The sequence below is a fragment of the Phaseolus vulgaris genome, chromosome 8 (genome assembly GCF_000499845.2).
Source record: "Phaseolus vulgaris cultivar G19833 chromosome 8, P. vulgaris v2.0, whole genome shotgun sequence".
Classification (NCBI taxonomy): domain Eukaryota; kingdom Viridiplantae; phylum Streptophyta; class Magnoliopsida; order Fabales; family Fabaceae; genus Phaseolus; species Phaseolus vulgaris.
In genome coordinates this window covers 3,622,650-3,650,478 of record NC_023752.2, presented here as the reverse complement: position 1 = coordinate 3,650,478, position 27,829 = coordinate 3,622,650, and the positions used below count along the sequence as shown (strand labels likewise).

General features: G+C 30.4%; 5 protein-coding genes and 1 non-coding gene across 6 annotated transcripts; 2 read left to right on the top strand and 4 right to left on the bottom strand.

Moving 5' to 3' along the window:
• The first annotated feature begins 242 nt into the window (after positions 1 to 242).
• LOC137824394 (uncharacterized) lies at positions 243 to 4,375 on the top strand. Its single transcript, XM_068630028.1, has 4 exons — positions 243 to 431; positions 520 to 1,004; positions 3,058 to 3,658; positions 3,745 to 4,375. Exons 1-4 carry the CDS (start codon positions 345 to 347, stop codon positions 4,198 to 4,200), a joined length of 1,629 nt encoding a protein of 542 aa, XP_068486129.1. The 5' UTR covers positions 243 to 344; the 3' UTR covers positions 4,201 to 4,375.
• On the bottom strand, positions 2,363 to 2,436 carry TRNAV-AAC (transfer RNA valine (anticodon AAC)). Its single transcript has one exon. It is a non-coding gene; the product is annotated as a tRNA-Val (tRNA).
• A 2,094-nt stretch (positions 4,376 to 6,469) lies between the features above and the next one.
• Positions 6,470 to 9,809, top strand: LOC137824393 (uncharacterized). Its single transcript, XM_068630027.1, has 5 exons — positions 6,470 to 6,787; positions 6,865 to 6,914; positions 8,418 to 8,541; positions 8,652 to 8,759; positions 9,032 to 9,809. Exons 1-5 carry the CDS (start codon positions 6,610 to 6,612, stop codon positions 9,664 to 9,666), a joined length of 1,095 nt encoding a protein of 364 aa, XP_068486128.1. The 5' UTR covers positions 6,470 to 6,609; the 3' UTR covers positions 9,667 to 9,809.
• Positions 9,810 to 10,894: 1,085 nt separating this feature from the next.
• LOC137827021 (wax ester synthase/diacylglycerol acyltransferase 4-like) lies at positions 10,895 to 13,672 on the bottom strand. Its single transcript, XM_068633209.1, has 5 exons — positions 13,459 to 13,672; positions 12,643 to 13,215; positions 11,855 to 12,208; positions 11,563 to 11,700; positions 10,895 to 11,373 (listed from the first exon to the last, which is right to left on the bottom strand). The coding sequence occupies exons 1-5, from the start codon at positions 13,642 to 13,644 to the stop codon at positions 11,212 to 11,214; spliced, it is 1,413 nt and encodes a 470-aa protein (XP_068489310.1). The 5' UTR covers positions 13,645 to 13,672; the 3' UTR covers positions 10,895 to 11,211.
• A 3,910-nt stretch (positions 13,673 to 17,582) lies between these two features.
• LOC137826797 (phenolic glucoside malonyltransferase 1-like) lies at positions 17,583 to 19,398 on the bottom strand. The gene has a single exon (XM_068632933.1). It carries the CDS (start codon positions 19,169 to 19,171, stop codon positions 17,750 to 17,752), a length of 1,422 nt encoding a protein of 473 aa, XP_068489034.1. The 5' UTR covers positions 19,172 to 19,398; the 3' UTR covers positions 17,583 to 17,749.
• Positions 19,399 to 25,547: 6,149 nt separating this feature from the next.
• LOC137826978 (phenolic glucoside malonyltransferase 1-like) lies at positions 25,548 to 27,328 on the bottom strand. The gene has a single exon (XM_068633148.1). The coding sequence runs from the start codon at positions 27,220 to 27,222 to the stop codon at positions 25,798 to 25,800; it is 1,425 nt and encodes a 474-aa protein (XP_068489249.1). The 5' UTR covers positions 27,223 to 27,328; the 3' UTR covers positions 25,548 to 25,797.
• Between the last annotated feature and the right edge of the window lie 501 nt (positions 27,329 to 27,829).

Sequence of the window (27,829 nt, the reverse complement as noted above, 5' to 3'; positions counted from 1 at the left end):
ACTTCCTTCTGCATAGGCACCTCTTTGTCACAGTCTAGCATGAGTGCCAACAAGGAGCTCTCCCTAGGAACCTCTCCTACAGCACCAACATGTCCCCTGATTAGAGATGAGAGGTGTATTTTATTATAAAGTAACATTTTCTTAAACTTAAAAACATTTCCTTAAACTCAAATAAAAGCCGCCCCATTGACAAGGTAAAACAAAACTAAATTATTCTCCCTGTCATATCATAATAAAATAATAACTACACATTCATTCATACATTCATATATCCAAATGCTGTTGGAAAGTCCTGAAGGTTACAATTACACACTTATACAGTGCATCTCCAACTTCATAACATCATGGCACAATTCGAGCAAATCACCTGTTTTATAATTTCCATGCTTCTAATATGTCTGCTAACATGTTCATTATCCGAAGGTTCTGATGTAAGAGCTGCCATACTAACTTTAATTTTGTTTCCTGCTATATTGATTTTAATCACTAACTACTTAGGCTATTGTTGATTGGTTTTAGGACATATTCAGCTCAACAGAAAACACAGAAAACTGGTTAAACCATGGTGGGGATATATTCAACAGAAGATATGCCAGCATGGAGCACAAGATCAGCGTTGAAACTGTTTCCAACTTAAGTTTGAAGTGGAAGTTCAACGCAGGCAAAGACATAACTGCAACTCCAGCTATTTTTGATGGCATACTCTACTTTCCATCGTGGAATGGAGACATTTTTGCGGTGAGAACACAAGATGGATCTCTGGTGTGGAGGCAGAACTTGCAGAATCTAACGAAGCTAAGTGCAACAGGGTTTGTGGCAGGTGTTAACTGGACAGTGGCAAGAGCAACACCAACTATAGCAGAAGATGATCTTCTGGTGGTTGGAATATATGGTCCTGCAGTTGTTATTGCTGTGAAAAGATCAACAGGAGAATTAGTTTGGAAGACACGTTTGGACAGCCATAACTCAAGTATTATCACCATGTCTGGAACCTACTACAAAGGGTCAGTTCTTTCTTTTCACCCAAATTCTATAACCTAATTCAAGTGGTTTTGTTTCACAAATTAACTTATTACAAACTGAACTTTAAGCCTAACTCAACCCCATAAAATTGGGTTCATGGGTTGAGGTTTGCACCGTCCTATAACGGTCCGATAGCGGGTGGTCTGATAAGTCTAACAAACACTCGCTAGGATAGACTCAAAATGGCTTCGAAATGGCTCTGATACCATATTACATATTACAAAATGGACTTTAAGCCTAACTCAACCCCATTGCATCCACTTATATACAATGAAATGTCTTAATCTCTAGTCGACGTGGATCTCCAAATTTCTTTTATCTTCATTTCTACATTTACCTAAAATACCAAAACCGTTAAATTTATGTGAATACCATAACAATTCTCTTCTTTTCAGCCTTAGCCTTTTCATCTTAGCATATAAAAATAATACATAGACCTGCTCAAAGCTTGTATGACTTCAGCATATATCAATCATATTATATGAATAAGTGAAGTCAACTCATTTTCAAAACCTATTTAGTTAGAAATGTTGACTTTAAGGAAATTTGAGGAATATTTAAGATTTAGTTTATCAATCTATAATAAAATAATAATAATAAAATAATTTATAATATAACTATTATTATTATAACAATAATAGTAATAGTAACTGTAGTATTATTAAATTGATTTATATGTAAAGTATTTACAAGTCGTCGACCTTGATATAATTTGAGTCTATTATTGTCTTTCCAAAAAATATATCAAAGTCCACTATCTTATTTCATAGGTTGACATTTTACAACCATTGTAATCATATTAAGCAAGGTTTTACCGTTTTAGAGTTTAACTTTGCATATTAAACCAGGCTTAATTTGTAAGTGAAAAGTAAGTAGATTAAAGTCCTTTTCACGTGAGGAAAAAATGTTTTTCTTATATATATAGAGATATTAAATATTGTTGCAACTAATTATTAAACTATTTAATATGTTTTAGAGTGAATTATTAAACTATTTAATATATGTTAGAATAGAATCTTCATTTAAATTTCAAATTGATTGAGTGATTTCTAAAATAATAACATTTCTGAGATTGAATCAATTAACTTATAGCTTTTCTCTGAATAAATCCAATTCATAAAGCGAATATTTCCAATTTTGGTTTACTATTCCATATGTCACATGAAATTCTGGATCTCTATTTTAAAAATTTTAATTTGGAAGTAATTTAAATTTTTGTTTGACATACACAATTTTTTTTTATAATTTTAAAATTTTGCTTGAATTACTTATCAAAACATTTTTAAAAAAAATCTCATTTTCAATTATTATTTTTTATATGTCTAAAAGAAAACAAAATTGGCGTCGCCCGGACTCGAACCGGAGACCTTCAGTGTGTTAGACTGACGTGATAACCAACTACACCACGATACCTTTATTTATCAAAACATTTTATAATATTAAATACTTATTTAAGTATATATTTTAGATTTTAAAATTAAAAATAATATGCAATAATTAAAAGTGTGATGTACATGATTATAATTGTACATCAAGATTTTTAAAATATTTAGTAGATTAGAGAAAGAAGATGGCATCTTAATCCAAGCAAAAATACTCTACATGAAACAATACTAGTAAAAATGTTTTGCATTTATATATGAAAGGCGAGTATAAAAATTTAATAGAAAAAAAATACTCAGTCAATAAATAAAAGTCATGATAAATTAAAGATATATACGTGAAGACTGAATTAAAATTAATTATAATTTCAATTGTTATATTGTTTTCAATCAATAATTATTATTATACTTCATTTCATAATTCTTAATAAGATATTTAGGGTAATCCTGAATGGAAAAAAAATGCCTATCCTATATATGAATTTTGTTGGAAAAGAGCTAGATTTACTTCCAGGAATAATGAAAGGATACAGACAAGTAACTTTGAAGTGTCATTTATATAAAGAAAATGATGACAAACAGACACATAAAACCACCTTAAAAAAATTCAATGTACAAGTAGTGATTGCAGTGAAGTTGTTCATCTATACAGGGCTTACTATGTCGGGACATCTTCACTAGAAGAAATTATCACATCTGAAGAATGTTGCACCTTTCGAGGAAGCTTCTCAAAGCTAGATATTAAATCTGGTGTGATTTTGTGGCAAACCTTCATGCTACCTGATAATAATGGAAAAAAAGGAGAATATGCTGGAGCAGCTATATGGGGAAGTAGCCCTTCCATTGATGCATCAAGGAACCATATATATATTGCCACTGGAAACTTGTATTCTGCCCCTTTGAACATACTTGAATGTCAAGAAAGAGAAAACAATGCAACACAACCCACTCATCCTGATCAGTGTGTTGAGCCAGACAATCACTCTGATTCCTTCCTTGCACTTGACTTGGATGATGGAAAAATCAAATGGTACCACCAATTGGGAGGGTATGATGTGTGGCTCCTTTCATGCCGCAATTTGTCAACACCTAATTGTCCACCTGGTCCTAACCCAGATGCTGATTTTGGAGAGGCACCAATGATGCTCACAATTCATGTCAACAAAACAAAACAAGATGTTGTTGTTGCTGTTCAAAAGAGTGGTTTTACTTGGGCTTTGCACCGTCATGACGGCAAGCTGATTTGGTCTACGGTTAGGATCTTAAACCATTAAGAATATTCAAAACCTTAGTATTTATTTATGCATGATTATAACATTGAAAACATTGATCTGTGTAGGAAGCTGGACCCGGAGGAGTTGCAGGAGGTGGAACATGGGGAGCAGCCACTGATGAAGAAAGAGTATATACTAACATTGTTAATTCGGATGGCAAGAACTTCACTCTTAGACCATCGAACAAGACTACGAGAACAGGAGGGTGGGTTGCAATGGAGGGAAAGAGTGGGAAGATCTTGTGGTCCACAGAAAACCCTAGTAATGCGAATGCTTATGGTCCTGTTACTGTAGCTAATGGCATTGTGTTTGCAGGATCCGTAGATTCAAAAGGAGCTATTTATGCAATGAACGCTGAGAGTGGCAATATTGTATGGTCATATGAGACTGGATCAACAGTGTATGGTGGCATGTCTGTGAGTGATGGGTGCATATATGTTGGAAATGGATACAAGGTAGGCATTGGATTGAATCTTGGAAATTTTACTGCTGGAACTTCGCTTCTTGCCTTTTGTGTCTAAGTAAAAATTCTGTGGCCATTTGATATCATGTTTTATGGTGTTTATCTGTGAATAAGATGGGCACAACAACAAGAAACTATACTTTGTAATGCTATTTTCTCAATCTTATATTGAAATGCCCTTATGTTAATTTGGATGTTAAATCACACCTATTATATGCTACCATTATTGCTTATCTTTAAATTCGCAATAGTGTGTGAATAGGTTTTTGTAACTGTGTAAATATATATAGATTTTGATATCTACATCAAGACTGTTTCTTCCTCCATATCTTCTTCTGGTACCTCCATACCCAACATGAAAATACAATTTTATCCTTCTTGTGCCACCCCCATAGAATAGCTTCCGGATTATGTAATCTGAAAACGCATTTGAAAAAAGACTTCCGGATTACATAATCCGGAAGTTAAAAAAGACTTCCAGATTATGTAATCCGGAAAGTAATCATGCATATGAAAAAAGACTTCCGGATTATATAATCCGGAAGCTAATTACAAATTTGAAAAATGATTTTCGGATTATGTAATCCGGAATATTACAGAGGGGCATTTTTGGAATTACGAAAATATATGGAGGTGAGAGAAGAAGGTATGGAGGTGCAGGAAGAAGCAGCCCTACATCAACATGTAGATGTTTGTGTGTAGCCCAATATTTGACATTTGGACCGAAGTCTAACTTATAAAGGATTTTGCTTCCTGTAACACCCTTTTTCAACCTGCACTCCACGGATGCCGCCGTTGCTGCACCATCACCATTGCAAAAAAGGAAAAACACTACAGAGGAGAAGAAGATAAAAAATGGTTGTGGAAAAATATTATTCCAGAAAATTTATTCTGGAAAACTCATTCACAATAACACATTCTGAAAAAAAAAGGTAAAATGGTTATTTTGAAAATTATGGGGGTGCGCCAAGAAATTATGTGGGTGCAGGGAAAAATAGTCATTCGGAAATTCTGATACATTTTTTAAAACAGTGGGCGTAGCAGCTCAAAGGTTTCATACCAGAAACAAGACTCTTTCTTCCTGCACCTCCATATCTTCTTCTGCCACCTCCAAACAAAATATGAAAATACATTTTTATACTTCTTGTGTCACTCCCATAGAGTAGTTTCTGGATTATGTAATCCGGAAACTCATTTGAAAAAAGACTTCCAGATTCCATAATCTGAAAGCTAAATAAAACTTCTGGATTATGTAATTCAGAAAGTAATCATGCATATGAAAAAAAACTTTCAGATTATATAATCCAGAAGCTAATTATAAATTTGAAAAATAATTTCTAAATTATGTAATTTAGAATATTATAAAGGGGTATTTTTAAAAATTCAAAAATTTATGGAGGTAAGAGAAGAAGGTATGGAGGTGCAGGAAGAAACAGTCCAGAAACAATCATATTCTAAATTTGGAAGCAGGTTTTAGCCCTTTCTTTTTCTTCTCTTTTCTTCCTTGGTCAAAAGTTTTAGGCCTGTTCAAATTTAGCATGGACCCAAAAAACATTCTTATTTAGCTTTATAGACAATTAATTATTGAAGTAAAAACCAAAAGTTTTCAAACCTTGATAAAAACAAGGAATCTAACTCGATTAATTAAGCAAGACACGTTGTTCTAATATTTTTAATATATGTTCCATTCCTACCTATAAAAACAGAATAATATTTATAAAATATATTTAATTTAATTATATACAACATTAAAGTTCATTTGATTCAAGTTTTGTTTGCATTCAAAGTTAAACTTAACAAAACCCCAAATCTATAAATATAAGTTTTGTATACGGGTTAAAATAATTTTTGAAGTATTGTTTTTAATTTATTTTATTCTTTTTGCGACAAAATGTAAATATAAATTCATCTGTTAACTAGTTTTTTTTTTTGGAAAAATGTTGAGTTTTAACTCTATGTACTCTGATTATGAATTTTTTTTCTAGACATCTTCTATGAATTTATTTTTTCTTGTGATAGTGTAGGATATCATTGTATTCTTTTAAATTGTGTTATCATGTAAAAAGGATTAAATTGAAATCCTATTTTAATTTGTAATTCTTTATTTTGGGTTTTCCATTTTTATGATTTTATATTTAAGATAATATAATTTTAATTTAATCCAAAGTTTAATTAAATAATGTTTAGATGTTGAAAAGATAACCTTAAAAGAGAAAGATATAAATTCATTGACTTGGGGCGAGGAGAAATTAATAGCTACGGGTCCACTGGGCCCAACAACAAGCCTAGTCAGAGTATCACATAAACTCTGCTCTTAAGCTGAAAACAGTAAAGTGGTTTGTGACACTCTCACCCACTGTCTTTCATTTCTCCTATTCACTCCTTCGTTCTTCCTTTCTCTTCTTCTTAACACATTATAATCTCTTCTTCTCATCCTTGCTTCATACCAAATTCCTGTGCAAGAAAAATGACCAAGATCTTTGTCTTGCTGCTGTGTCTCATCTTAGCAGCTTCTGGCTTTGCCAATTGCTCTGTTGTTGAGAAGGAAAACATAAGAATCTTTCAGCTCAAGAAAGGTGAACTTTCTTTGAAGGTCACCAACTGGGGTGCATCAATTGTGTCCCTCCTGCTTCCTGATAGGAATGGTATAATTCACTGCTCAAAACTTCAAATCATGGTTTTTCCTTCTTCAATTTCCTTATTTGTCTGTCTCTGTGTTCAGGAAAGTTGGGTGATGTTGTTCTTGGATACGATTCTGTTAAGGATTACACTGTGAGTCTCCTCTCTGCTGTGTTTGTTGATTATTGTGATTTCAGACTTTCTTACCTCATGTGGTTTCTTTTCTTCTGCAAAGCTACAATATTCTCGTGTTCAACAACTTGGATTTATTCAAAACATGTGATAGCTATGAATATTTAGGTTTCACAAAAATGCTTGGCTGGCTAAGATTTGGAGTATACTCTGTCGCTGTCTCCACTCCATTATTCACCAAATATTAACCTGTTATTTTTAGGTTTAACTTTTTAGTAATATATTGAACTATTTTAAAATATTTAAAGCAACAATTAATTTTTTTTATTGGACCACTTTAATAAAAAATTCCTGATATTAAATTAAGATAATTTAAAACTATCAGAAAATATTTTTCTTTTTTAAATAATTTAAAGAATAATATTATTATTTTGGTTTGAAGACCTATTAAGAAATTTCTAATATCAAGATAGCTTTGAAGTGTGTGTCAGCTCATTGAATTAAGGGTCCACGTGTAAGTCAATTCTTGAATAAAGAAAAGGGTTGCGTTTTATAATTTTCAATGACCCTTTTCTACTTGTTTCTACTTTGACATTTCTACATACATACTTATATATATCTATATATACATAATATTTACCTTGATCCGCTGCACCTAAAAAGTTTTAGCTTATATTATTTAATTTTTTATTCCTTTTAAATTATTTGTTGTTTTAAGATTGTAGATAAAATTTTAATATTAAAAATTAAAATTCTAGAAGTGAAGCTTCTCCTGCATGTGCTGAAGAAAAGTAGCATACAAGTAATGACAAGTTTAGAAAGGTGTGTTGAGTGTTGCATTGAAGAGGTGTAGGTTGGAACTCACGAAATGATGAAGGCCTTGTGCGATCCCCTGAAATATTGTGTTGCAATGATGTTCACGTATAATCATTGGTTGCACTAATGGCCAAACATAACTAAAATAATACTACCTTGTTCTTTTGGTTAAATAATATAATGATTGCAGTTATGTTTAATATTATTATTGAGTAAAATTATAATAATTTAAGACGGAGAATATATTTGAATACATATTAGTATTGGTTACAAACAATTTCATAGAAAATCATCAAAGGGTAAATAGAAAGGCAGTGAAGCACGTTGGAAGTTTCCAAAAGTAATTATTCTTCTGATAACGTAGAAAAAGGACGCACTACACGGGTAGTGGGTGAAGTGGCCCTTATCTATAGAGTTGGGAAAAACATGGCCACAAGTCACGTGATGCACGTGTGGCCTTAAACATCTCACGCCATTTGAGGCTCAGGGTACTAAATCTATAGAAGTTACTTGGTTGAAGTTAGAGTTGTGAAGAACTACAAACATTTGTACTTTCTTTTCAATTCAATTTTCATTTTGCTTTCCTCTTAACCCTACCAAACACATGATTGATATAGAACAAAGTTTGTTCTTTTTGTTTCCTCCTAAGATCTCTCATATATAGTGGATAAATTGTGACCAAGTTATTGCATGCCAAACTGTTTGCAGAGTGATTCAACATATTTTGGTGCTACTGTTGGCCGGGTTGCTAACAGAATTGGAGGAGCTCAGTTTACTCTAAATGGAACACATTACAAATTGGTTGCTAATGAAGGAAACAATACACTTCATGGTATGTTTAACATAAGTGAAAAAAGACCTTAGCAAAGAATTTATACCATAGTTGTTGTATACTCCATTCAGCACTACACCTCAGAGTGCTTTGCCTGTCCTATGTATCAGGTGGATCCAGAGGATTTAGTGATGTTCTTTGGAAAGTGGAGAGGTATCAAAAGGAAGGTCCGAGTCCTAGTATTACTTTCAGTTACCACAGCGTTGATGGTGAAGAAGGTACTTCATAGCTACCATTATTTTCATTGCTTCTAAATGATTAAAATAAAAGATCAGTAAAGTGAACCATTTATTCTTGGTTGATGAGAAAATTTACGATTGAAATTACTTGTACACGTACAATAGATCATTGCTTTGTTGGAATAACAGCAGTTGAATTTCTCATCAACAACTTGAATGAGCTTATTTTTGGTGATTGAGTCAAATCGGTACACTTTGATAGCTAAATAATTTCTGACAAAGAGATGGGAGTACTGATATTTGTGTTTCAGGATTCCCTGGTGATTTGATTGTGACTGTGAGCTACATTTTAACTGGGAAAAACCAATTGGTTATACTTATGAAAGGAAAAGCTCTGAACAAGCCAACTCCAGTGAACTTGGCAAACCATGCTTACTGGAACCTAGGAGGCCAAAACAGTGGCAACATTCTGAATGAGGTTGTACAGATCTTCGGTTCCAAAATCACAGTTGTTGACAGCAAACTCATTCCTACTGGAAAATTTGGTTATGTAAAAGGAACAGCTTATGATTTCCTTAAGCCACACACTATTGGAAGCAGGATCAATCAGCTGGCTGAAACCAAAGGTTATGACATCAACTATGTGCTGGATGTTGAGAAGGGGAAAAAGAGGAAGCTAGCGGCTATAGTGCAGGATAAGAAATCTGGAAGAGTGATGGAGCTGTACACGAATGCTCCCGGTCTGCAGTTTTACACTGGTAACTATGTCAAGCATGTGAAGGGGAAAGGTGGGTATGTATACAATGCTCATGCAGGACTATGTTTGGAGACTCAAGCCTTCCCTGATTCAGTGAATCGTCCTAATTTCCCTTCAACAATTGTCACCCCAGAAAAGCCTTACAAGCACTATATGCTTTACAAGTTTTCCACCAAAACTCAATATTAGTCTGCAGAGACACAACAGGAGTGAGGTTTCTCCCAATTTTCTATTATCACCATAAATCAATGTAGCACTTATAAATCTGGATTTCATCCAAACTTGGGGCCATCACAATGAATAATTTACAGTACCTTTCTTGTCTCTCATAATTGGAATGGTGGTCTATGAGAATCTAACATCTCGCCTTTAACTAGAAATAAAAAAGATAAAAACATCTTATAGAATGAAAAGATATACTTTTTAGCTTTAAAAAGTAGTGGGAGTCCAAAGTAATATTTTAATACTTGACATCTTGTAAGAGTTTTATACAAAAATAAATAAATATCTTGATAAATTAAGGGAATTTTTTTTCCTATGAATTACTCTTATTTTCCTTTTCTTTAGAATGTGGAAGAAGACCCCAATCCAATACCAATGACTTTTTGTTTCTAATTTCTTAAAAAAAATTATTTTCGTGATATTTGTCGCTGTAATGAATAATGAAACAGCTGTTCCGATGACAGTCAAAGTTGGTGGCGAAACACACCATCTTACGAGGATTTAGTCCTTAGAGGAACACAATTATTGGATCAAGTTTTTCTCTCTCTTAAAATTAACTCTCAAATTCATTTAAAATAATAAAATATCCGGAAGGATTTGATGCGTTATAAAGTATAAATTTTAAGATTTATGAAATTATTAATTTTACTATAATTATTTTAAAAAATCATATTTAATTATGATTTTTATTGCTTTATAGTATAGTTATAATGGATGTATCAACATCAAATACACATATGTATCAACATCAAATACACATATGTATCAACATATATTATTTCACAGGAGAATTGAAGAATTGATTATAATTGTGACTTGTTATCCATGCAACCTATCACAATATTTCTCACACTAATATATACATTACATCTATTTTCATATTTATCAATAGAGAATTAAATATTTGAAATTGAATATACAATTTTATAGAAAAATAAATGCTAACATTCTATACTATTGATCAAGATTCAATGAACTATGAACGTTATATATAGTATAATTTAATTTCTTTTATATATATGATAAATGAATATTTTTCAGAAAAAGTTTTATCTAAAGCATAAAAAAAAAGTTATGGAAGATGTATGACAATTTATATTTCTATCCATGTATAGACATGTAAAAAACAGTCAAAAGCTTTGTAATTAATTCATGTTGTAGACGATGATAATAGTGATTACATATTAATTATATAAAAAAAATTATAAGAAGAGTTTACGATTACGTAGGTGAGATTTTTTTTTTGTTCAGCTAAACTACCATGGAATGGTAGTTTTAACAATCACTGCTGACAGATACAACAAGAAAATATACAGATTCAAATGTGGGCTTCGTGGATTAATTTCCATAACATACACACTGACAAATATTCTAGAAAAGCAATTGAAAGTTCCTGAGAAATAATATGTAAATTTCTTTCTCTCTGATTTCGTATCAAGTAGTTCCAAGTTGTTTACAACGATCCAAACCAATTAATAGAATTTTGACCTTCAGCGTTGGTGAGGGAGCACACTAACGTTTGGTTTCGATTGGAATTTCCATAGCTGCTCGGAGAATCATCTCAAATGCACTTTGTATGCATGCCATTAATTTCTGTTCGTCTATGAAATCTTTTTCCGTTTTGAGGGTTACTCTTATCACTCCCATATAGCTCATGATTGAAATGACTAGACTCTGCAATACCATTAAATGGTGTTTAAACAGTGCTTTTGTATCACTGGAATCAAGTGAAGGAACAAAGTGATAACAACTTTCCTTCTTAAGCGAAAAATTAATGAGAAAACATTAGAAAATTTAGTTTTGCTATAGATTCTCACATACTGATTCGATTATTAGTTGAAAAATGAAAGAGATTGAGGATACCTCAGGTCCACCAGCCAATGTGAAGTACAAGCCTTTCACAGGATGGTTAACTAAAGCCATCTGCTGTACTGGTCCAACCAAGTTTGAAATCACTGCACTTGATTTTGTCAATGTGCCACGAATGCGTTTGGCTACTGCCTGCAACAACAGGAACTAACTTAACAATTGTAGCATTCTTGTTGAAGTGCTTATATTCGTTACATAAGAAGCAGTCACAAATTATTGGTAGGAAAAATGTAATTAACAACATCATGATCAAATTCAAGTTATCAGTAACCAATATTCTACCTACCTCTTGTCCTCTCAATTTGCCCTCCATGTCCAAAAGTGTCCCGGTGAGAACAACACCAAAAGATTGTTTCTTCCTCTTTATAATATTATGTGAATCCCGAATGAATTCAAGAGGGGTAGAAATTCTGGTCTCGTTTAATTTTGGTATTGGAACATGCAAGAAGGTAATTTTGTTCCCCCATGGACCCTTGGCTTTAGTATTGAGCATATCATTGATAGACTGATAACCTTCAATGTTTCTCGTATTCAGTAATACCAATGCCGTGGAGTGTGAGCTCTTTGATTTGGAATCCATATCTTGCATATATAATCGAGTCCCATAGAAGACAATTCCAGTGATAACATCGTTTATAGTCTGCAATTAGATAGAATCATGGTAATGCAATTTTCTTAAAAAAAGCAAATAATGATACAATGTCAATGATTTGAAGATAATGATGGACCAAATCCATAGTGGTTACATGGTAAAGTTGTTTCATTGCATTGATGGAAACATTATAGAATGTAAACTTTTAGGGAAAAAGAACAGAAGTCAAAAGCTACGAGCTGATCATATTTTTAAAATAGCAAAACTAAGAAGTAAATTTAGTTGTATAAAGGTGTAACATTTTGATTGACACACACATGGCAAAAGACAAATTATAAGATCCAAAAGTTCTACCGCCACAAGTTGAATATTGCGTAACATTGGATATATCTGTCTACTCTGACAAGTAGGCGATCTGATAAAGACGACATGAATGGCTAAAGTCAAAGATAAAATTCAACAACCAGAAATTGTTTTCATACCACTCCAAGTCTGGATTTGATGTCCTTGATATGGTCAATGGAGAATGTCATGCTTGATATGGAAATTGGTTGAAAATCGGCTCCGTCATCTCCAAACCTTATTGGTGTTTTATCATCACTGATGATGCTACTCTTCAATACACTCCATCCAAAATCTGAGACAGTATTGAACGCAGAGGACAACATCCAAGAGAATTTTCTGGACAAACTTTTCGTGGAAGGTTCTGGATTAGATTGTTTGAGAGAAGGAAAGGACAATGGAAGAAGAGGGTTATCAGCTCGGTGTAGACAAGAAAGAAGTGCACCCATGAGAGAATAGCCATCACCAAGTGCATGGTGAAGCTTAAATATTATAGTGCTACATGCAGCACTTGTAGGGTAGTTGATCATGTGAATTTCCCATAAAGGTCTGCTTTGTGGTAATTGCTCCATTGATATGCTCGATAAATAGTCATGGAAATATTTGTCATGCACTTCCACTGTTTTGCCTTCGGGGAATATGGGGATGTTAACGTGGTCTTTCAAGTTCACATCAACTTGCTTCCATTGTTTTTCTCCCTCTTTATCTTGGACCTGGTTTCATGGCATATTTGAACAATTAATGAGAGTCAAGATAAACCATATGATCAATGCAAATTTCAGACTTGATGATATGCACTTAATAACGAGATCATGACATTAACTAGCCAAATATGCCACATGATATAGAAAGCAAAATGATAATATACAAAACTGTATATATATTCTAATGTTCTTAAACATCACACGCATATGAAAATAAGTGAAACAGTATAATAAGGAAGCAAAAGAGAGAACCATGATGGAGGAGAAGCGTGGATTGATGGGAAGGAAAACATCTCGGAGAAGAGCATATGTTTGCAAGTCATCTATTGGAACATCGAATTCTAAAACTCCAATAATGTATATGCATAGCACAGAGCTGTTGAAGTATTGTCCCACAGGACTAACTGGTTCTGCTAGCTCCTCCTTTTGGTGTTCCATAGTATATTTTTTATGAAATTTGACAACTTCAATGGGGAAATGAAACCATATATATAGTACACAGAACGAAGGTGAGGACGAAAAGCAAGCGATAAAGCGTGCCAGAGTGACCTTAGATTGTTGTAAGTTACCATTAAAATTGAGTAAGTTTTACTTTGATAAGAACAAAAGGCATAGAGAATGACACAAGACCCAACAAATTATTATTATGTAAACAAGTATCATATTCCAAACATTTAATGTTAATGACAAAAAATAATCCATTTAAATGGTGCAGCATTCCCTTTTTTACATAATTAGATAGTTTATTGAATACGTTTAAAGCCTGTTCAAATACTTTGTATATTTGTATTGTGAAGATGGTTTTCAATTATGTTTTATATTACACTAGGCGCATTACTTTTTATTATAATAAAAGTAGTAATAATATTTTTCCTACATTGTTTTTCTTTTCCTTTAAAAGAAACCGTACAAAAAATATTTTCTTAAATATAAATTAAAAATTAAGTTTATTTTTGTTTGTTTGACCATTGTGATGTTTTTTTTTTCTTTTTAAACAATAATTAAACATATCCAGCGGCACTTTCAAATTAAGTCAAAATATAGCTCTTTGTTTTCATACATGCCGAAAAAGCAGCTTGTGTCATTTCATATATATTTTCAGAATATCCATGCACGTAGTAGGGTTTGCACTTGCAATTTCTTCTATATATGAAAATTCTCTTAAATCTAATTTTAAAAGTATTAAAAAAAATTCTTTTAAGAACTGTGTTTGTCCAAACATTTACACATTCAATTAGGTTCACCAAACGGCACCGAATATTGCTGGCTAACTGGTAACTGCATATCACCGAAAATTAAATAAATAAGCTGACCTTAGCATTTATTGTGGAATACGACAAAGATTATTATAGATTCAATCATTTCATACCGTAGATTTTTATATACTTTCATGTCTTAGCAAAATTCAAAATTAATTAAACTTATGTTATTTCAAAGAGGATATTGCACGAGAACATGTATTTGTTTTAATAGGCACAGCTATATAAGAAGTTTATGATAACTCTTACGTTTTTTTTCACTTAATTTACTTACTAGAACACCTTGTTGCACACAATTTTTCGAATGATTTAAGAGACCAACTTAGTTACATATGATGAGAATATGGTTAAGTATGCTTGTGACTAAAACAGATTCATCAAGTTTATTTGTTTAATTTAATTTATTAATTATTGATAAGAAAAAAGTTACAGAGTAGTTTGGTAGTTTAAAAGTATAAAAAAAATAGTATGGAAGAGATTACAGAGTATACATGTGCACATATCCATTCACATCTTCATATTCAATTTAAAACTAAAATATTCCTGGTACTCATATTAAAGATTTTTTTTGTCAAAGTCGAAATTTCCATCCTAAATGTCATGCTCCCAATACTTTTACATTAAATTTGAAGTTTGAACATCATTACTCATTAACACTGAAAAAGTCAACTTAAAGGCTCTTGTTAGTTTCATACCTCAAGTGTGTTATGGGTTTGTCGACTCAATTTATTTGGGCCGATAATTCGGTAAGTCAATTGTTAAACAAATAATTATAGGCAAATGCTTCCTACACCCAATCATTTTTAACTGCACCCAACATATTTTTTAATTTCCAAAAATGCCCTTAATTCCAGAAATAAAAATTCAGAATTGAAAATAATATATACCGGAAAAATAAATCTGGAAGTGATTATTGAGTTCCGAAAATAAAAATCCGGAAACAAAAATTAAAATTCTATTTCGGACAGAAAAATCCAGAGTTGAAAAATAATACATTCTGGAAAAAAAATCCGGAAAAGAAATTATTGTGTTTCGGAAATGAAAATCCAGAAACAAAAATGAAAAATTATGGATAAAAAAATTCATAATATAAAATTTCGTTCTGAAAAAAAAAAATCCAGAACACATATTTTGGAAAAAAAATTTAAGGACAGTTTCGTCTTTTCCGCTGAGATCGGGTGCAGTGATATGGTGCAGGAAGCAATTGCCATAATTATAATTTTGTATTATAAATAGAAATGATGGACCTGTTAAAAATCAGGCTGTTTCTTTCTGCACCTTCATATCACCCCATAACTTTTATAATTCCAAAAATATCCTTCTATAAATGAGGTAAATATTTGATGGAGGTGTGAATTTGTGTGTATTTCAAATTGTGTAATATATAAATCTAAATCCCTAATCCCTAAATCTACAAATTATATAATCCAAAATTAATTGAAAGGGTGTTGGACCTTATGGATTGAATCATCTAAAACTCATAATCGAATTTAAAAGAATTTTTTGGATTAGACAATTTGTAAGACAAAAGTATATTTTAGATTACATGAAAATATATTTCAAATTAGAAATTAAGGAAATTTTCAACAAAATATATTTCATATTACATAAATCAGAAGCTAATATCATATCCTAAAGTGGTTTTCGATTTATGTAATCCATAATATATTTTTTTGAAAAATTACTTCTAAATTATCCAAATTTTCGAGAAATAATTTCAGATTAGGAAATAACTTTCGGGATATATAAGCAAAAGTGAAAGAGACAATGAGAAACCAGTGGATGAGAATAGTAAAATACAACTCAAAAAATAATTTTTTCACTACAGAATCACAAAAGGAACTATGAAATCCTTCCAAAATGCATAAAGAATCACCTAAAAAAACCTTCAATGAACTCAAAAGGGTGTCAGAGTGCCTTTGGGTATTGGGATGCATGTGGCTGCGCACTGAGAAAGATAGAAAGGAGGAAGAAGGTGAAAAAATTGTTTGGGAGTTTAGGATTTCAGTTTATTTAAGGACAAAAACGTATTTTGGTATTTATTGTGGAGGTTATACATATACATATGGGGGGTGGAGAAAAAAGCAGCTTAAAAAATCATAACATAGTTTTAACATCGGTTGAAACTCCTACTTTAATGATTCTTTATAATATTTTTATTAACAATAAAAAAAGTTAAATATGGTTTTTTTTCCTTCACTATTATACGAAATTGATTTTCATTTTTCTCCTAACTTTATACTATTCTTATTCTGACACTTCTAATGTGAAAATAATTGAAATAAATTTTTATGTATTTGAAAATGATGGTTAGTTTTCTTTCAAAGATTAATAATTTTTTTAAAAAAAATTATTATTGTTTTAATCGCAGAATCATTCTATTTTTCCAATAAGTGAAACCTCAAATTGAATCAATTACATAAAATATTCATTCCAATTATTTTCATAATACAAATATAAAATTAAAAGAAAATTAATTTTGTGTTATAATTAATACAGAAACGAAAAATATGTCGAATCTATAATAATATTGTAATAAAAGGTGTCTAATCCGTGTACAACCATTAAAATTGGTAAGAAAAAGTGGATTTGATATATTTGTGTATTAAATGTAAATATGAGACAACTACCAAAAGTCATCCCCTTTGCTTAACAAAAACTTGAATAATTCCATTATAATTTTTTCTTCAAATTTAATTAATTTATTTCTAAAATTTTACGTTACTGTATAGATAAACTACAAAGTATATGTAAATAAAATAATAATTTTAATTTTTAAATAAAATTCAACTAATTTATTTTGTGTGATACATATATTAATTTTGGATTGACAACATCATTTGGATAGAAAAATAGAACATAAATATGAAATAAAACTGAAAAATGACATTAACTTTTAAAAAATTTCCACCTTCCACTTATAACAAAATATTAATAATATTTATAATAAAAAAATAGAAAAAAAAAGTCTTTTTAATAAAAATATAAAGTTAAAATAATTTTTAAAATTAAAAAATTATAAATAATTAAAATATTAGGATATAGGATAGAGTTTGAAAACATTTTTCCTTTTTTATAACGAGTATTGAAATAAGTGACATAAGTATACAGAGAACATTGAAACAAGGAATGGTCCTTATTATGCCGAAACAACTGTTATCCAATACATTTCAAACTTCATTGGCCATAGATTCATGATGATTCATTATCATAATCACACAATCCAATTCATGCAATATACTATTATCCAATACATTTCAATTCATCTCTGATTCGCCATAGATTCATGATGATGATTCATGATCATCATGGCACAATCCTTGACGAAAGAGAGTAGCAAATAGATCCATGGCATGTTTATTCATAACCATCCCAACTTCAACCCCACCATCCTTGCTCTCTACCAAACCAAAGGTTTGAGATGAATTTCTATCCAAGGATGTTATCTCCACCTTAGAGGGCTTTCCAAAACCAAAATTAGTATCATAAACTCCAAATCGGTTAGACATTGTTACTCCAATTATTTGTACCCCTTGCTTCATCAAATCCACGAATTGAGAAAACCCTTCTAAAAGAACTGTTTCCTGGCCTAACATCTTTACTTTTCTATGAATTCGCTTAGCAACAAGCACCACTCCTTCTTCCTCTAAAAAGTCCAACGGGTCTGCATCCACCAAATTGTTCCACACACAGTTCCCGAAATAGTTATCAGGGATTCGAGGTTCTGACCTGAACCTCCAATCCGCCGCAAACCCAAAAGCAAACTTATCTTTCTCTCTTTCAACTCCGTGAATGGCTTTTGCAATGCAGACTGCCACGTAAGCACAGGTGACAACAAAGGAAGATAAATTCGGTAGCTTTGAGGAAACGGTTGAATTTGATTCTTCCACTACTTCCCACTTGGACAAGACCCTTCTCTTTATCTTCTCCAAATCCTCTCCTGTGAGAACGAACGTGGCCCGAACCGCATCTTTGGGTGGGAAAGCTAGAATCTTCAAGCATCGTCCGTCGCTGTTATCTTGAGGGTATATATTGGATAAAAAGCCCGTCAAATTTTCTGTGAAGAAAGGTCGCAAATGTGCTGGTTCTTTGACGAGGGTTCTGTCAAAGGAAGGCAACAACTCTGGCACCAAAGATGGTATTTGTGTTTCATCGTTGGTTTGGGTTCGGCATAGAGAAGCCCAAGCCTTGATGAACATGGCTGCAGATTTTCCATCGAGGACGGCATGGTGGGTGCTCGTGCCTATGCTGAATCCTTTGTTAGGAAAGAGAGTGATCTGAATAGACATAACAGAAGCAAGAGATTCCGATGAGTGCAAGTGAGGAATGAAAGGACGAGTCGGTGCTGTTTCACGGGGTGAGTAATCTATCTCCTGGTCGAATTCAGCATCGGACTCAGTAACCACCACGGAAACAGCATCGCCAGGTGTGAATTGGACAAAGGGCTTTGGGGAATCGGAAGGCCAAACGACGTTGCCAGCGAGAGGGAGGAAGTGTTGGAGGGTGTGAGAGAGAGATGTTTTGAGTTTTGGAACCACATTGGCAAAGAAAAAAGAAGGGTTTGATTGTTGAGAAGGAAGGGAATAGAAGAATGCGAGCTCCAGGGGATGGATCCTGAGCCAAAACAAATCAAAGAAAGTGAGAGTAAGGGATGTTTTGGGTGCTGATGGAGGAGGGGCAACCATGCATTGCTCGTGGATTTTCATGTTGTCGGAAGCGTTTGAATGAATACAGATAAAGAAGAAAGCAATAAACACAGATAACAAATTTATATGAAGCGTGATTAGGAGAAGGAACTAGATATAGAATGGTATGAGTACTCTGTAACTATTGGTACTCTTATATAAGGTTGTAACATCTAAATGCTTCATTTTAATTTATTTTATTCTTTATTATAAAAAAAAACTAAATACACAGATGCACTGCTGATACAAAATTTTACGACAATGATACTTTCCATTAGTTTCACTTAATATTTTAAAAAATTATTTTATTATAATATAATATTTTGTTTTAAAAAATGGTAGTAAAGTAGTTATTTTTTAATATAGAATGTGAAACAAAAATTATTATTTCATTTTATAGGATAAAAAAATCTCGAATTTAATTTATCACAACTAATTAATCAGAGGGAACGGAAAGCAGTAACTAATAGAATAAATTTAGTGTGAGCAGATTGTGTGGGATTTTGACGCCATCTCTTGCTATGTAATGAATGTTATAAGATTAATTAATGCATTCGACGTGTATATAAGTTTTGAAACTTTTTATTTTATAACAAAACTTGTTTTGCATGTGAAGAAATAAAATATCCCTTTACGTGTAGCTCACTCACAATTTCTTACCATTCTATATCCAATTTTCTTTTTCAGCATCTTATTTTATCCATTCTAATTTATTATTTATTTTGTTGTGTCTTCTTTATTACTAATATATTTTCTGCATTCTCATAAGAAATAAAGAACCCAAACGTGGATTATTCTATGAGTTCAAACTCATCGCACTCTCCATTACTTCTGCTTCTTCAAACTTATAACAGAGAATTCTGTGTTTCTTCTTCCTTTATTTATTTATAAAATGAAAGGTGCTTTGTTGGTGGTCGAGGGATGGAATATATTGCTTGACGTGAGCAGCACCAACTATAAGAAAATCCTTAAAACAAAAAAATTAATTATTAAATAACTAAATAAAATAGTAATCAATTTAGTGACCGATCGGTCACTGATACATTGCAATTGAAATAATAATTAATCTAATGACTGATTTAAAAAATTTGCACGATAAAAAAAACTAATTTTATTATTATTAATAATTTAAAAAAATATTTATTATTAATAACTTTATTTTTCTACTATTATATTGATAATATAATATTATTAAAACTATTAAAGTTATAATTAATGTTTTATTGTATATCCACCAAATATAATAGTTTATAATCATTAGATTAACGACTTATGATTATTATTATTCTTAATATTATTGTTTATAATATTAATAATAATATCATTGATAATGTTATTATTATAATTAATATTATCTTAATTATTAATGTTAATATTATTATTATAATATTTATTGATATAATTAATGTTAATAATAAAATTAATTTTGTTGGGGGAAGGGGGAGTTGAGCTCAACGTGAAAATTGGAAGAATAAATTGTTGGAGAATAAAAACTTAATATAATTATTAATTTTGTGATTGATTTTCTAGGACCAATTTTATAACTAGTTTGGTGGCCAATGTGGGCTTGACCAGATCATTTTTATGTGAGCCATACTCAACTAACTTAACATGGACTCGAACTTAATCGAAGTTAACTTGAGCCATCATGACTTGACCTGCATCAATCCAACTCGACTCAATTTGAGGTGGGGTCGAACCAACTCAACTTGAACTAGACCTAGCCCAACTAAAGCATACATAGACATGTGTACATGTCATTAACTTAATTGAATTTAAAATTCAGATATATAGATTTAAAAAGTAATAATTGAGTTTTAAGTACCTTATAAATTTAGATATTTTCAATTGAGTCTCTACTAAAAATTTATTGAATGCTCAAAATATTTTTAAATATTTAATAGAACAACTTTTTTTTTAGTAGAAAGCTATTTAAAACTTAATAAGTTTTAAAAAAATTTAAATTTAAATTTAAAATCAAATATTTATAATTAATTTAAAATAATATGAAGTTGAAAAATTCTGATTGGAATTTGAAGTTTGCCAAATTTTTTAAACGACACTATTTTAATGCAGTGGACATTATTTCCACTAAACCACCATTACGCTTCTTATTGAATTCCTGCAAATTAATTAATAAATATCACAAACACCGATTTTGCCACTAATGAGAAATTTGCATTCATTCTACGAGGCATGGCTAATAGCAGAAAAAACATTCTCCGTATGGATGAGTGGACCTTATTTATGATTGGGATTCTCTTGTTGTTGTTAATTTAATAGGTGATCTAATCAGTTAATCTTGATAATTGATCATTTGAATATATTGAATGATGGTCATTTCAAAGTTTTGGAATTATATCTCTCTCAAAGTTTATTAAATTCAACTTAGAAAGTTGAAGATCATTTTTTCAATGTATCTTGGAAATAGCAAGCATTACTTATTCATTATCTTTTTATGAGAAAGTCTTTCTCTCCTCCTCTATATAAAGGAAACTTCTAAGAAAGAAAAATCCTAACAAAAAAGGAGAAAAGCAACATAGAGAATAAATATCTACAAAATCGTGTAAAATTAGAAATTCTAGTGAAATGTTAGAGAGATATTGTATTTCATCTCGTTAGGTGAGATTAAGTGTTACTCTCAAAGTGAGATAAATAAATATTGTAATCCTACTCTCACAATGAAGACATTTATGAATTAGATTCCATAGATTTTTTCTCATGTTAAAATTTTTTGATTCAATATTTTATTTTTCTCTATTTTCATTTCTGTGTTTATTAATTCCGCAATTACTCATTTTGTATCTAAACCAAAGAGGAGTTCTATTTTTGAGTAAATTATGAGTAGTTTAGTCATTATAAATTATGAGTAGTTTAGTAATTTAAAAGTAATGAGAACATATCCATCCATATTCTCATTATCAATTTGAAAATTCTCATACTCAATTTGAAAATAAAATATTTCTCATACTCATTCTTGTATTAAAGATTTTTTTTAAAGTCGAAATTTTCATCCTAAATGTCATGCTCCCAACTCTTTCACATTGAATTGAAGTTTGAATATTACTACTCATAAGTAATGAACATTCAAATAATGAATATTGTAAAAGTTAACTTAAAGATGTAAGGACTTCACTCTTTATTTTGTTTGGATTAGGGAGTGGATTTGAGATTATTTGTGGAGAAAGTGTGAAGAAAACGGGGTTCTTTGGATTAAGATAAATAGAGTAAAAAGTGTAGAGAAAATTTGTAAAAGTTTGTGAATGATGTGATGGATATAATTAAAATTATTTTTTTAATTAATAAAAAAGTAAGTTTACAAAATGACCCTTATATTTAAAAATTGTTAAAGAATTAGTTTAGTTGATTTATCTATAAATTATAATTATTTTTAATTAAAATATTATTTCTAGTGAAATATTAACTTTAAAAAAATACAACATATATAAAATTTGATAAATTTTTTTAAATATTTGATAAAAAAAAACTAATTTTTATACTAAATAACACTATTATTTTTATCTTTAATTTTTTTTATAATTAATATAATTATTATATAAATTTATTATTTAATATTATTTTTAATTATAATTTTATAATAATTATTATAATTAATAATTATTATGTATTTGTCTAACATAAGTTTATTTAACATTGAATGTTTTAATTTTTAAATTTTATTTTATCATATTATATATTTTTAATATATTATATTTAATTATGTAATTTTATTTTAAATAAAATTAGTAATTATTTGAGTTTAAAATAAAATAAGGGTAAAATGGTAAACTACAATTAATTTATTATATATATATATATATATATATATATATTTACTACTTTCTTCCTAAATCTCTCCTAAGAAGCAAAGAAAGTCTGAAAGTCAAAATGCTTCTCGTTTTGTTGTTTTTCATTTTTTATTCTCTTGATTTTCACGTTTGCTGTGTATATAGTAAATCTTTGCATTTCTCAGTCCTAAAACAAACAGTACATAAGAGAAAAGATGTGAGAGGATATTCATGATCTGAATTAAGGGATGTGCAAGATAAGAGGGTGAGTGGATCTGCGTGAACAATAACTTCTCTCTCCCTCACATGCAAAAATTAGAGAGAGAAATCATATAGGATGATGATGTTTTCGTATTTTGCCCTTATTTTTTGCTCTACAAGAAACAAGTTTAGGGACTAAATTTGGGTCTTGGTGATTTTGAGTCGTTGGATGAGAGGGAGTGGTGACCATTTGATGTTTGAGAAGAAAATGTTCTAAGTAATTAGAAGGATAAAAAATTTGTATTAATTATTAATAACTAATATAATAATATGTTAGGTTGGGATTAACAACAACTTAAAAGAATGATTATTATAAAATACATATGTGTGATTCATGCAATAATATATATAATACTACATTTTATTTCTATTATTTTTCTATTATATTGTATGATATTTCATACTTTGTTCTGTATATTTTTTTCTCTTTTATAAATAAATTTGTTGTACAATACATTTTTCATTATAAAATGTCCTCTAAAATATATACATGTTTATGTATCTACATACAATTTAATTCAATAAATAGAAAAAGCTTTCAAAATATATAAATAAATATAACGGAACATTTTTATATCCTTAGATAATATTTAGGATGTGTGGAAGCTATTTGGATTAGGGTGTTTGAGGAAGAGTGAAAGTGTGGAAGAGAGATGACCTTCTTGAATGACTTCCTCTCTCACATGCAAAGAAAGAAGATGAAAGCCACATAGATAAGTGGATTTTACCTAATTCTCTTTACTTTTTTTTGTACACTATCCTTGTTTGTTATGTATTTTGTGTGGGTGAACATGTATTAATTTGACACCATAACTTTTTTTATTAACATAAAATTTATTCATTTATTTATATTAAAATAATTTTTCAAATTTATGATTATAAGTTTATATATTTAATATTATTTATTTTCAATAAAATTATAGTGCTAAGTTTATCATGATAGATTAATTTGATAAATACTTATTTTAATATATAACATCAATACATTATGCTGTTAATATAATACATATATATGTACTTTATTAATGTTTAGAAAAACTTATTTTCTTGACATTATTTTTAATAAAATAAGTTAGATGAACTTCAACTTAAATTTAATCATTTTTTAAAATATCATTTTTTAAATAAAAAAATTGTAATTTTTTAATAATTTTTATTCTATCAACATCATGCATGTTTTTTTCTCATATGTAAACATCCAAATAAAATTAATTATCTTAAAATTATTTTCAATAAAAATTTTATAAGAACATTTAACCCCACTTATAATAAATTATAACAAGTATATATATAATCAATTACCCATATAGTTAATTATTGAAATAATCTAATTTTTTTCTACTTGTTTCTCATAAACTTATTTTTTAGACACTATATTAATACATGTATTTTAAAATGAAACGAGATAAAAAAATAAGTAACTGTTAGGATATGAAATTTATTTTGTAAGTTTATAAAAATATATAATTAACTAAAATTTAGATAAAAATATTCTTTATTTTATTTTAATCATATTTAAAAATAAAAATAAATTTATAAACTTGCGTTTTTAATATTTAAAAAAATTAAAAATTCTTCCATGATATCATTCACAAATTTCAACATTTTTTTTTCACACATCTATTTTAACATACATAGATCCAAATAACCTCATTATTTTTATTATTTTCTCTCAAATCCTCGTATATTTACTTTCTCAAATTCTAATACCTTCCCATTCCAATCCAAAACACATCTCGTGACTCAATTTTTTTTTACCGATGATTAGGTAAGTGAATTGTTAAATAAGTAATTATAATTTTGTATCATAAATAAATAGGGATAATGTACCTGTTAAAAATCATAACATGAGTTTTAACAACAGTTTAAACTCCGATTTTAATGATTCTTTAATATTTTTTGTTAACAATAAAAAAAATTATACAGTAATCAGATATAAAAGGTGTCTAAGCCGTGTACAACAATTAAATTTTTTATGAAGAAGTTTATTTGAAATATTTGTGTATTAAATGTAAATACTAGACAACTACCAAAAATCATCCCCTTTGCTTAACAAAAAAAAAACTTGAATAATTCCATTATAAATTTTTCTTCAAATTTCATTAATTTATTTATTTATTTCTAAAATTTTACGTTATTGTATAGATAAACTACAAAGTATATGTAAATAAAATAATAATTTAAATTTTTAAATAAAATTTCAACCAATCTATTTGTGTGATTCATATAATCGGTATATTAATTTTGGATTCAGAAGGAGGAAGAGAAAATCATTTGGATAAAAAAATAGATCATAAAAGTGAAATAAGAACTGAAAAATGGCATTAACTTCCCAAGACTTACATCACATATAATACAAATACATAAGTATATATTGATAATGTGCCAAGTACGAGTATTGACATAACTGATACAAGGATACAGAGAACATTGAAACAAGGAATGGTCCTTATTATGCTGAAAAAACTTACATGCAATACACTGTTATCCAATACATTCCAAACTTCTTCTCTAATTCATCATCACACAATCCAATATATACATGCAATATACTGTTATCCAATGCATTTCAAACTTCATCTCTGATTCGCCATAGATTCATGATGATGATGATTCATCATCACACAATCCTTCACGAAAGAGAGTAGCAAATAGATCCATTGCTTGTTTATTCATAACAATCTCAACTTCAACCCCACCACTCCCATCCTTGCTCTCTACCAAACCAAAGGTTTGAGATGATGAATTTCTATCCAAGGATGTTATCTCCACCTTAGAGGGCTTTCCAAAACCAAAATTAGTATCATAAACTCCAAATCGGTTAGACATTGATACTCCAATTATTTGTGCCCCTTGCTTCATCAAATCCACCAATTGAGAAAACCCTTCTAAAACTGCTTCCTCGCCTAACATCTTTACTTTTCTATGAATTCGCTTAGCAACAAGCACCACCCCTTCTTCCTTTATAAAGTCCAACGGGTCTGAATCCACCACATTGTTCCACACACAGTTCCCGAAATAGTTATCAGGGATTCGAGGTTCTGACCTGAACCTCCAATCTGCCGCCAACAAAAATGCAAACTTATCTTTCTCCCTTTCAACTCCGTGAACGGCTTTTGCAATGCAGACTGCCACGTAAGCACAGATGACAACAAAGGAAGATAAATTAGGTGGCTTTGAGGAAACGGTTGAATTTGATTCTTCCACTACTTCCCACTTGGACAAGACCCTTCTCTTTATCTTCTCCAAATCCCCTCCTGTGAGAACGAACGTGGCCCGAACCGCATCTTTGGGTGGAAAATCTAGAATCTTCAAGCATCGTCCGTCGCTGTTATCTTGAGGGTACGTATTGGATAAAAAACCCGTCAAATTTTCTGTGAAGAAAGGTCGCAAATGTGCTGGTTCTTTGACGAGGGTTCTGTCAAAGGAAGGCAACAACTCTGGCACCAAAGATGGTATTTGTGTTTCATCGTTGGTTTGGGTTTGGCATAGAAAAGCCCAAGCCTTGATGAACATGGCTGCAGATTTTCCATCGAGGACGGCATGGTGAATGTTCATGCCTATGCTAAATCCTTTGTTAGGAAAGAGAGTGATCTGAATAGACATCACAGAAGCAAGAGATTCCGATGAGTGCAAGTGAGGAATGAAAGGACGAGTCGGTGCTGTTTCACGGGGTGAGTAATCTATCTCCTGATCGAATTCAGCATCGGACTCAGCAACCACCACGGAAACAGCATCGCCAGGTGTGAATTGGACAAAGGGCTTTGGGGAATCGGAAGGCCAAACGACGTTGCCAGCAAGAGGGAGGAAGTGTTGGAGGGTGTGAGAGAGAGATGTTTTGAGTTTTGGAACCACATTGGCAAAGAAAAAAGAAGGGTTTGATTGTTGAGAAGCAAGGGAATAGAAGAATGTGAGCTCCAGGGGGTGGATCCTGAGCCAAAATAAATCAAAGAAAGTGAGAGTGAGGGATGTTTTGGTTGCTGATGGAGGAGGGGCAACAGTGCATTGCTCGTGGATTTTCATGTTGTCGGAAGCGTTTGAATGAATACAGATAAAGAAGAAAGGAATAAACAGAGATAAAAAATTTATATCAAGCGTGATTAGGAGAAGGAACTAGTTATATTGGTATGGGAGTATTCTGTAACTATAGATACTCTTCTTATATATAAGATTTATAAGGATTGGAATATTCCTTTAAATGTTTCATTTTAATTTATTTTATTTTTTATTATAAAAAAACTAAATATTAAGATGGATTGCTGATACATTATGTTTATTTTATGTAAGTGAGGATTGGTTGATAATCTTCTACAGATTACAATTAGATAGAGAGATAATATTTTACTTAAATAGAAAAATCTTGAAGTTGTATTGTCTTACCTGATAATTTTTAAATTTGTGTGTTTTCCTGTATAGTTGTAGTAATATTTTCCTTTTATTTATTTGTAAATTTTTTTTAAAAAAAAATTTACGACAATGATACTTTCCATAAGTTTCACTTAATATTTTAAAAAATTATTTTATTATAATATAATATTTTGTTTTAAAAAATGGTAGTAAAGTAGTTATTTTTTAATATAGAATGTGAAACAAAAATTATTATTTCATTTTATAGGATAAAAAAATCTCG